General features: G+C 36.8%; 2 protein-coding genes across 6 annotated transcripts in view; one reads left to right on the forward strand and one right to left on the reverse strand.

Moving 5' to 3' along the window:
* AURKA (aurora kinase A) overlaps positions 1–12,136 on the forward strand; it is a 117,268-nt gene that overhangs the window by 22,090 nt on the left and 83,042 nt on the right. The gene's annotated exons all lie outside the window — the stretch shown is intronic.
* CASS4 (Cas scaffold protein family member 4) overlaps positions 1–12,136 on the reverse strand; it is a 55,209-nt gene that overhangs the window by 13,035 nt on the left and 30,038 nt on the right. For 3 of the 5 annotated variants that reach the window (XM_072633469.1, XM_072633467.1, XM_072633470.1), the window contains exon 2: positions 10,061–10,489. In XM_072633469.1, the coding sequence (XP_072489570.1) occupies positions 10,061–10,489 (429 nt within the window). The remainder of the gene's footprint in view (positions 1–10,060; positions 10,490–12,136) is intronic. The other 2 variants (XM_072633468.1, XM_072633471.1) reach the window with 1 other exon arrangement.

Raw genomic sequence — 12,136 nt, forward strand, 5'->3', positions numbered from 1 at the left:
GGTTGGAGTAATGTCTTAGGTTTAAATCTTTAATACTTAACAGTTCTATGATATCTATTATTCCTATGATTTCTAGGACTATCAACAAAATACTTGTTATTTCTGATCCTCAGATTCCTCATCTATATAAGTAGGATAATAAATACTTGCATTATATACCCTATTCATGCATTCATTCATTCATTCATTCAACATGTGACTAACAAAACCTTATCCATCTCTCTTACCATGGCAGCACATGTTCCGAAGTGCCCTCCTAATCTCTAATCACAGTGATAGGTGAGAGTCTCAGAGGGTAACTACTGTAGCTTCCCACCTGAATTCAAAGAGAAACTCATAGAGGTTGGGAGTGGTGGTTTTCTAATGCAAGATAACTTATAAGGCCCTAATAGTGTGCTTTTCTCCATGATGATCAGTTGACGTGAGTTAGCCAAATTTAATCAGATGTTAGAAAAGAATATTTACTAAGGTGGTGTAGTAGGAGTAATTGATATGAAATATCTCCTCAAAAGAATATGACATATTGTCCCATCAGAGTGGAAGAGAAAGTAGGCTTATGCTAAAAGGGTATATGTTACAAGGAAGTAATTCACAAAGCCTAGAAATGTTTTTCCTGGAGTTCTCAAGATATTCCCATTAGGCATAATGAAGCTTTTTGATTGGACTTCTTGAAACTGCTGTGTATCTAGTCTGGATTGTCCTTGATTCCCAAAGTAGACCCTGTAAGCTTCTAGGGATGCTTCTAGGACTAGGATGTAACAGAAAATATAAGATCCTCCAATTCTTTCACGTTCACAAGATCCCCCTCTGGTCGAGACGGGAAGAGGAGACCAAGACAAAGACAGACTAGGGCCCAGGTCCACCTCCAAGTGATTCCTTTTCAGGCACTTAGCTGAAATGACTGTCTTCTATGTTGGGAAATGATTGAATCTTCTAGCTTCCCAATTGGATTGCTATTTTACAGATCACTCACAGGGTATGACCAAATATTATATCTAATACCAATACAAATCCTGTGCTGTGCATGAGGTAAGTTCAGTTCATTCAATGGCTTTCAGTGACTTTTTGATCAAGTACTTTTTGAAATTAGTCTAAAGCCTATAACTGATTGATTCAAAGGAAATTTCAGAGTAGATTCATGCCTAGTTCACATCTCTTATTAACTATCTTATCTGATTAAAGTATTTGGCTAGGAGATCTTGTTCCTTGCTTTTAATGGGGTGGGGGTGATTTGATTGGTTAACTCAATCTACCCCAACCCTTACACAAACAAGTACCTACCGTGCTAAGTGTTCTACACTGTGCTAAGCAGTTGGATAGATACTAAGACACAGCCCTCTACAGTCATGGATTTTAAAATCTAGAAGGGAGGTAAGATAAAATAAGTAACTCTTATCCTGACAAAAATCTGTAGATTTTTTTTTGTCTTTTTATCTCTGGCACCTAACAAAGTATTTGATACATAGTGGGTGCTTAATAAATGCTTGCTGATTACAGAGTTGTCAAACATTTTGTTTGAAAAAATTCACATATTTTATGTGAAGTTTAAGGGAGAAGCTTGTTATGAGGGAATGAGGAGGACTTCATGGAAGACTTGGTATTTGAATTGGGCTTTGGAGGATAGATAGGAAATGCAAAGAGGGAAAACATTATAGGGTTAGGGAATAGTGTGAGCAAAGGCCAAGGATACAATAGAGTACAACGAATATTCTGGGGTTAAGGCAAGAGAAAGAATAGGAGATAAAGCTGGAAAGGTAGGGCAGCACCAGACTAGAGGTCCCTGAGTGTCAATCAAAGGAGTTTAAAGTTTACTTGATAAAAGAAATAACATGACCAGATTGTGAAATTGTTGTGAGTCCTTCTAGAACTTAGAATGACCTTAGAATGACACATAAATGTGTATTATTTTTTTAATTAATTAATTTCAAAATGAATTTAGTTAATAATAATTACTAAACTTTTTGGTATGCTACTGAGATGATGTCTGCTCAACAATGTAAATTTGATAAATTTGTCATTCTTAATTTTGAAAACAGTATCTTGTTTTATGTAAACCAATACTGAGGATGTATGGTTTAGTGAAAAGAACCTAGTCCAAGAGTCAGGAAATCTGGTTTTTAGTCCTTGTTGTTTCAGTACCTTATCATGTGACTTTGGTTAAGTCACTTCCCCGTTTTGGGTTTTTTTTCCTCCTCTGTAAAAATCATGGCTATATGATCAATTGATTAATCAACTGGTCAATGACTAAGATTGATTCAACTTTAACATTCTAGGATATACGAAAATCTAGATTTAAACAAAAGCCAAATTAGAATGAGATTATTCTGCATGTATGGCAGAGGAGAAAAGGACTAGAGGATTCAATTTAAATGAATTCAATAAACATTTATGAAGCACCTACTGTGTGCAGAACATTGTTCTCATCATTAAAGAATCTATAAAATTTAGATGAAATATGTTCAGGGATATGGTGGTAAATGTTTTATAACCAGATTTCTGAGGGAAAAATGTACCCACAACATACTTCTATTTTTGGTTTTCATCACTGACATTTTCTTCATCATGGTGAGTCTAGATAATCAATAACAAAAACCCTGATTTGTAGCATTTACCAATTTCCAAGCTCACATTGAAAGTTTAGCTATCACCTCCCATGAGCCCATACAGGCTGGTGTCAGCATACCTCTGGATATGTGGCTTACTGTCTTAGTACTTATAGTTTAGTAAGGAGAGAAAACAATATACAGATAACCATGAAACAAAATAATACAAGATATGTGTGTAGCAATGCTGAAAAAAAAGATTATGCGAGATATGGAAACAGGGAAGCTCATTTTCTGGAATTGTTAGAGGAGGTTTTCATGAGGACTGTGGAAAAGGTCTGATTTATGAGTCTTTAAATACTGTGAATACACTATCATTGGACTATTCTGTTACCTAGGAGGACTTTGGGATCTCAATCAGATGAACTAGAAGCAAGAAAGCTGGTCTCCTTATTTTTCCACCAACTAACGATCATGAGGACATTACTCTGATGTGTTTTGAGTTCTTGCAGTTTAGCTGATTTTGTTGAATACATGCTGAACTATCAGTATGGAGGGCTCAGGCTTTCAGAGAGCAAAGGAATTTTCATGAGAAAATTTCTATTAAGGAAATTTTGGATACAGTGAACATATTACTGCCCTCTTCTTCTCAGAAAACATGCTTAAAGAAGGAATGCAATTAGAGAAGAAGAAGTACATGGTCAAAAGGAAAAGGAAAAAGCTATAGGGTGCTAGATAGAAACTCCAAATCAGGAACTACTTTGTATGGGCTGACTTGCTCAACAAAGTTGATTCATGATATATTAAATATGAAGGGAAAAAAAAAACCCTTTCCTCATTTTAGGTTTTTAGCCTGAAGTTAAACCTGAAGCCAATTAGGTTCTTTACATGATTTAAAATAAGGAAACCAGCTCAGTTTATAATTCTAAGAAAACTGGAGTGTTGTTGTCATTGTTTTCAAAGTAACCTCAAAAATTTCTTGCCCTGTGTCCTAGGCCCAGTTCTGCAACTAGCTCACTGTCTGAATTTAGCAAATCATTTCACATGCTTAGGCCTCAGTTTTCGCATCTGTAACATTAAGGATTTCTCTTAGATGAATGAATGTTAAGCCCTCTGTCAACTCTAAAATTCTATGAATTCTCAAAATGACTTTAGGATCCAAGATTTACAGCTCAGAGGTTGTCTAGCACAACTTACTCACTTTATTCATTTTTTAAAATATTAAGTTTTAAATTTTTTTTAACATCATAGTGATTTTGAAATATTCTTCTCCTTCTTCCTTTGTAACAAAGGGAAAGAGTTAAAGACAACAGATACAACAATGTATGCAATCCGCTGAACCATAGTCTCCTGCCTCTCTACAAACGGAGAGTGATGCATTTCCACTTCACTTTCCTGGGGCAATGAATAGTTTTTAGAATTAGCATTTGGCTTCATTTTAGTATTCTTTTTATTCACAGTATTATAGTCATTGTGAATATTTTTCTCCTGGTTCTGCTTACTTTACTCTGTATTAGTTCATCTGTGTCTCCTCATTTTTCTTAGAATTTATCAGAGTACTAATATTTTAACAACATTTCAGTAATTTCTCATGACATTCACCACAAATTGATCATCCTCCAATCTATGTCAACATTTTATAGATGAACAAACTGAAAGCCAGGAATGTTAAGTGACTGACCCCAGATCATCCAAGTGTCATGCAAGAAAGCTGAGATTCAAACCGAGGCTCTTTGAAAATTCAACATCTTCCCACTGCACCATACTGCCTCCAATAATGATAAAAAAAAATCTGGCAATTGTACTGCTTTTTAAAGTTTGTTAAGAACTTGACATGCCTTGGTTCTTTTGATCCTCATGAAAATTCTATGAAATAGATATTACAGGTACTATTATCCCCACTTTACAGATGAGAAAATTAAGATCTAGGGAGGTTAAATATGGGTACATTACTGCCAAATAGTGTATATGGAATTTCAGTTCAAGTCTTCAGGCTCTTTCAACTTTCAGCAACTCTTAAACTAAAGGTTTCTAATGATTTCAAGATATGAATAATGAATTATTGTCAGAATTTTACATGACTAGAGAGTTGAAGTTTATGAAGTACTTTACAAATATTGTCTCATTATGTCTTTACAAAAACCCTGGAAGGTAGATGCAATTATTATCTCTAATTTACAGATGAGGAAACTGAGGCAGAGGTTAAATTATCTACACAAGGTCACATAGCTAGTAAGTGTTAGAGGCAGAAATTGAACTCAAGTTTTCCTTACTCTAAGGCCAGCACTCCAAACTCTTGCTCTTTGCTACCCAAAGGAAACTCCTTACACTGTATTCTGTGGAGGTCTACCAACATAAGTGTAACTAGAGGGGAGGAAGTTAGTAGTAGAAATTTTTATAATTCTATTACTATTTCTTTATAAGAATATATATGTACATTTGTGTAATGGAGGTTTGATACATGTGTAGACCCCTTCAGCTTGCTAAGACGACACTTCCACATGGTGGATGCTAGGAATCTCTTTATAGGAGAATGATGATGACAGGTAAAAGACATGAATTCATGGACATTTTATAACTGGCTCCAGCTGACCTCGCGTTGATTGGGAGGAAACATTCTCTATTGGCTACTATAGCCAGAACTTGGGAATTCAAGAGGGCTTTTGGGTTTCAGTGATTTCCGTTTTTCCTCCCTTCTTGTCTTCATCTGCCCCTTGGTTATATGATAGAATCAGATGGAGAGACCATGTTGTAAGATAAAGAGCTATGAGATTTTCCTACTTTAACACCATATGGCCCTCAAGATGGACTTCCTTGGTTGGTTGTTTTTCATTCTAGATGCAGGAAGTGGAGTCTCTGATCTTGGGAACTTCAAAGGCCAAGAGAGAGAGAAAATGGACTTCCGAAGTTGGAAACTGGGCTGGGTTTTGTAACCAACATGGAATTGATGCCCCAAGAAACAAGAAAAGGTCTTCAGGAGTGACTTTCCTTTGGGAGTGATATTTTGGACCCCAGTGTAGTGGCAGGACTCGTGTAGCAGCAATGTTCCTTTGAATGTGAATTTGGGGAGACCAATGCTTTGTAGGAATTTTATAAACCCAATCCCTACTTCCCTTGGCCGAGCCCCAGAGGCCAAGGCAGTACATGAGAGATGATGCCCCAGAGATATTGGTGAAAATGTTTGTACATTTCTTCTTGCTATATTTTAAAAACAAATATTCCTTTGCAAAAGCTGCCTGATAGAACTGGGAATGATAAACTTTGCCACCCCCTTAACAAACTCAAAGAACATAATTGGAACTTGCATCCTACTATCCACCTCCTCTACTAATGAGAGTAGGGGCTAGACTTAAATGATTTTAAGGTACCATCTAACTCTAATCATAATCTTATACCTCTTTCTTCTCTAGTAAATGCTCAGAGAAATTTTTGCATTTTCTTGCTTGTTATTGTTAAAAAATGGAATGGTTATCTACTTGTTCAGAAATCCTTAGATTTCTTTGCACCTAGGAGCAGGAGAAATCATTTAACAACTGCTGTTGGTTCAGAGGAAAAAGTATTGATTTGGAATCAAAGGACCAGAGTTCAGATCTCTTTTTTTTCACTACCTATGTGACCTGTCACAAGTTACTTAACCACTCTGGGTCTCAACTTCCTCATCTTGTAAAATGTGGGATTGGACTAGATGGCCCCAAAGGTCCCTTGTAGCTCTTTAACTATGATATCACAAATATGGAAAAGAGAAAGGAAACAGATACAACTTAACAAAAAACTAAAATGCTTGAACATTTCCAAAGTCTCTAAATAGAACTGAAAGTCTGTGTGTCAGGCTCAGGAGTTCCACTTCAATTGCAAGAGAGTTCTGGTTTTTGGTTTCCTTTTGGCTTCAGGTGATCTCATCACTAATGAAAGCACAATTCTAAAAGACTATTGCATGTGAGTGATTAGCAAGCATTTGAAAAGCAAGAAAAGACATCTTCTCTAGCATCAGTTCAAGAATCAGGAGAGCTGAATTTAAGTTCCAAATTGAAAACTTACTGTGTGTTCATGGGCAAGTCATAACCTTTCTAAGACTGTTTTCTCCTCTGTGAAGTGGGGATAATAAAAATTGCATCATTTGGGACAGAAGTGCTTTGAAAACCTTAAGACTGTTATGCTATGTTAGACCTGTTACAGTCTAAGTACTATTTCCAAAGAGAATGATTTTAAAAAGAATGATGTCTTATGCTTTCTAAATAATGATTAGGGTAGTTAAAAAGGCTTTTAAAAAAAAAGATTTCACTTCTTAGGGCTCCCAAGAATGATAGATGAAGCACAAATTATAGGGGACTAAAGTTGGAGCTCAACTGTCCAGTTCAATCCAATTCAGTAAATATGAACTAAATATCCACTAAGTGTGAGGCAAATGCAAAATAGTTCCTGCTCCCAAGGAATTTACGTACTGCTATCCAACAGAGCATATTCGGAGTTAATAAAATACCCACAATAATAACACAAACAAAATAATACAAATAAAGATAATCCGAAATAAAATATCCACAAAAAAAATCATAGATCTTGAACTAGATACAACTTCAGAGTCATTTAGTTCAATCCCCTCATTTTGCAGAAGAAAAAACTGAAACCAGAGTCACTCAGAGGCAAGATTTGAACCCAGATCCTCTAACTCAAGATCCTGTGGTCTTCCTACTGTACCATGCTACATATTCTGTTAGTTGAGTAAAGAACTTAAAAATATGCTAAAATTAAATTCATAGTGACTTGGTTTCTTTCAATAGACAGTGTAAAGATAACTTTTGATATCTTTAGTCAGCTGTCCAGGGAACAGCTGAGCATGTGAGAGTCTACCCTCCATGGCAGTTGTTTCAAAGAGATGATCTAGGGTGCCCAGAGTTGCTTCCTTCACTAAGCCAACTGACAACTTTACAATGCTTGTATCAAATGCCCAGCAGTGCTGGAGCATGGTGCAATTGTTCCTTGTAACAACTGTGTTGTTGTGTAAGATGTAGCTCAGGGATTTATGAAATGCAAACTATTCAGAACCTTTTAATAACATTCACTTTCTGATGCCTGCTGTGAAAAGAGCACTGGATGGTAAATTAGTAGAGTGGCAGGCTTCCAGTAGCACACAAAAAAAATGCAAACTAAAGATCCTTCTAGTCTATCTACACAGCATTTGTACGCTAGCATATTCTCAAAGGTGGCATCATGTGCCATTTGCTGGATGCAAAACAAATATGGCATAGAAATGTGAGTCTGTGATGATAAAGGAGGAAATGATAACCCTGAATAAGGGTACTGGGTCTATCTTGCTTTATTTTCTTTGGAAGGAAAATACTTTATGATCTTCTTCTTTCCTTTGCATATGGTCTTCTTCTTTCCTTTCCATATTTTCCCTTTGAATCAATAGAAATACAGTCTTGGCTAGCATCTCTGTATGTAATGAATGCCATGAACATCCCTCTGGTACCACAGATAAATCAGAAGCTTAAACACAATTACTACAACAAAAAATAATCAGTCACTAGGAGACCATTCAATTCACTGTAATATTTGTTAAATGCATAGGAGAGCATTTTTTTTTTAAAAAAGTTAATCATAGGTTAATAAAGCTAGAAGGTCTCTTAGAGATTTCCTAGTTCCATCCTTCCATTTTCTTATGGAAAAAATTGAGACCATAGATATAAATGACTTCCTACAGTCACAAAGTCATTTTATGAATTCCCTAAGTCACAAAGTAAATTCATGGAGGAGCTGGGACTAAAAACTCAAATTTCCTGATACCCTATAAGATACCATCTTGGCAAGACAAGTAAAAATCAGTCCTTACCCCATGGAACTGATATCCTACTTCCCCACTCCCTCCCCATTAATGTATGAAGAAAATACTAGTGACTGAGGTGTAACTCATACTCAGTTTAGAAATAAAAATAGCACACATGGAACATAAATACATTTGAAGAACGGAAATATATTATAAGGTTTTATTTTAAGTAGGTGGTTAAACATTTTTCTGAACTCTAACATATACACATCAAGAAAAGTTAACAGCCAATGAGGAGAAAAACTACTAGCTAAAATATATTCCTTAAATATGCAGATTTTTCAATTGTCAATCCACATTGCATGTTGACTATTTTGTTCTGTTTTACTTTGTTTTCTCTAGTAATGTTAATAGGGTGCACTGAATCATCTATGTTTTCTCAAATGTTCATAGGATACTTATCCACAAAAAGGCTGGACAGATTTTGTGTTCAGGTGATAGACCTTTTATTTAGCACAGCACTTTGCATATAGTAGATGCTTGAGACATATTTCTTGAATTTAATTCAAACAAACTTCCAAACAATCAATCAACAAACATTTCTTAAGCACCAACTATATGACAGGTATTGTGCTAAAAAAGGGACTGAATCTACTATTGTGTCACCAGTAGCAAATATTTCTTAATCACTCACTTTGTAAGACTGTGGTTATAAAAAGAAAGTCAAGATACTTGATACTTGCCCTTGAGAAACTTACAATCTGCCTGAGAAGACGTAACACAAATATGACAAATGATGACAGAAGGTAGCATAAATTAAATGCCATAGAAATGTCAGTGACATTCAGTGTTCCAAGAAATCAGAGAAGGGAATGATCATGTACAGAAGCAGAAAAATCTTTGTGAAAGTTTGTCAGCACCATGGCTAGGGGGAGAAGCAGAAAAAATAGCAGCTGGCACTCTCTGCACTGTAACTAAGAAACAGCAAAGTTGACCTCATATTATTGATATGTGGATACAACATATAGTTTTGAGACTTAAGGAGGAAGTATAATGGAAGCAAGATTTGGTTGTTTATTAAGAAAAGTTGAAATTTGGCTAAGCCTATAGAGGTTTGGAAGGGATATAACTATATTATTTCTTATCCTCAGAAAATATCCTTGACATGGGTATGTCTCTCTTTCCCAGCATGTTTACTGAAGGGAAAGTGGCCAGTGGGGTGGTATTGTGTATGAATTTTCCCCCCTCCTCCTTGACTATCTCATGTGCTATGGTTACACTTAATACCTTCCTGATGTCTAGAATTTTGGTACCAGTGAGTCTGCGATAATAAAATTATTCTGAGACAGCTAGGATACATTTCTGACTCTTCCCCACTCAAAATGAGGTGTGTTTAAGAGCCCCAGATGTAACAGACTTGACCTAGAAGGGGAGGAGGATATAAGTAAGTGGGAAGATAGTTGAAAGACAATTATGATAAAAAGGGAAACAGTATAAGCAAAGAGGGAAAAGGAGGTATGTGCTGTTCATGGACAACAACAACTCATTAGCCTAGACAAGAAAATTAATGAAATAAGTACACAGCACTAATTCTACCAATAAAATATATTTCTGCTCATTATTATTTCTTAAGCATTCACTAAATAACACCAATTACTCACATTCAAGGTTACATAGCATGCAACAAATTTTCTTATATGTAATTTCTCAAATTGTATACTGTATATTTCTTGATATATGCCAAGGTACATACCTGTTTAGCAAAGGCTAGAGTCTTTTCAGTGAAAATTTTTGCTGTGGTCAGTGGTGCAGGCTGTTCATACACTTGATCAGAAGCAGAAGAAACCATAGGCTTCACCCAACCCACCATCTGCTCATATACACCTGGTGGAGCGGGTCTGTTGGGCTCAGAGGGCACATGGCAAGTCTTATCTGGACTGCTGGGTAATTCTCCCAAGCTATTCTGAGAGGAGAAAGAAAGTCCACTGTCTTGAGAATCAGAGAGGAGATGGAGACGATTTGCAGGGGCCAGTCCTTGTCGACCATGAAGTGAACACTTCCACCAGCCCTCACTTTCTGGGACATTCTTTTCTAAAATAGTCAAGATGTCTCCTCTCCGGAAAGCCAATTCATCAGCACATTCAGCGTGGTTATCATACAATGCTTTCGCCAAGGTACACTGCTGAGAAAGAAAAGATTACATTAATAATAAGATCTAGTTTAACATTTTAAAAAATTTCCATAGATATGCTCTCCTCTTATTTTGGCAATAATTCTGTGAGGCAGGAAATAGACTCTATTTTGTAACTGGGAGAAACTAAGGCATAGGTGTTTAAGGTCACATTTGTCTAAGGTCACACAGGTTGTCAGTGGCAGGGCACTGACTGCCAGACTCATACTGTTGCCATTGTGTACCATGTTACTCTGTCCAGTGTTCATTAAAAACTCATTGTTTCAAAAAGTTACAAAGAGTAAATCTTACTATGCTCATATTTCCTCTACTTTTATTTCCTACAGACCATATGGTTTTTCATGGTTGTTATTTGTCGCTGATAAGCATAATCGTAATTATCCCAAAGCCCTATTTCACTGTTTCATCCAAAGTATGGAGGTAACCTTGGAAGTACAAACCCTGGCAAGCCTTGAGAAACTATGAAGTCTTGGTAGTAGTGCAAACCAGGTGACAGTGTTTGTATGTGTGGGATCCAACCTTGCTGGATTCAGAAAAACTCATCACCAAGAAGACTGACCACCAGGAGAGGAGGCTTTCTTTTTTTGCCCCAGCAACCTGAATTGGTGGAAGATATACCCATACCATCACAGATCCTTGAAATTTCATAGTGCATATAATCATATAAACCATCTGCATTAGGAGAGTTTCAGGTCATCCCTAGTACCTAGGCTACTTTCCCTTTTCAGCTCTACTTCACAGAAATCTTAGTTTCTTTCAAAGCTGAGCTCAGATGCCATCTCCTGCAAGAAGACATTCTAGATGCCCCTCATCGTGCTCTCCCCTTCTTCAAATTATATTGTATTTTTTGACTACTCAAATGTTGTCGTTCTCTCTCTGATACCACCTGACAATCCTCCCCTCCCCTACTAGAACATAAGCTTCATAGAGGCAGACATTGTTTTTCATTCCTATTTTTCCCTTTGGTCTTTATATCACCAGTGCCCAGGACATGGCCTTGCCAAAACAGTTTAATGAGTTTAATTACTATTGCCCTCATTTCTGGGAATGAAACTTGACAAAGGAGAGAATGAATGGTACTGCATCCTCTTTGCTAGTGAAGGGGTGTTGCCACCCAGCCTCTGCTTCCTATGCCCACCAAAAAAAAGTCTATCTGAAATCCTGTGGTTTGCTGCACAGTTTTAAGCCTTGATCTCCATAGGGGTTTAGAGAATATGTGATCAAGTTGTTGGAAGCACCCAGACTTTTTCAAGCCATATGCTTCATGCTGCATTATAGGATCGGAGGATTAGAGATATAATAATAGCAAACACTTAGGGGGAACCTCCTATGTGCCCGTCACTGCTCTAAGTGCTTTACAACTCTTTCCTTTTTTGATCCTGGCAAAAACTCTGGGAGGTAGGTGTTATTATTATCCCTATTTAGCAGCTGAGGAAACTGAGGCAAAGAGAAGTTAAGTGACTTGCCCATAATCACTCAGATAGTAAGTGTTTGAGACTAGATTTGAACTCAGATCCTCCTGACTACAGGCCTAGTGCTCTTATCTGTTGTACCACCTAAGTGCTAATATAGTCTTGCCCTCTCAGGAAACTGAACCTCCTAAGAAGCTGAGTCCCCAAAGGTCACACAGGTAGCTAA

This window comes from Notamacropus eugenii, chromosome 1 (assembly GCF_028372415.1).
Source record: "Notamacropus eugenii isolate mMacEug1 chromosome 1, mMacEug1.pri_v2, whole genome shotgun sequence".
In the NCBI taxonomy this organism is placed as follows: Eukaryota; Metazoa; Chordata; class Mammalia; order Diprotodontia; family Macropodidae; genus Notamacropus; species Notamacropus eugenii.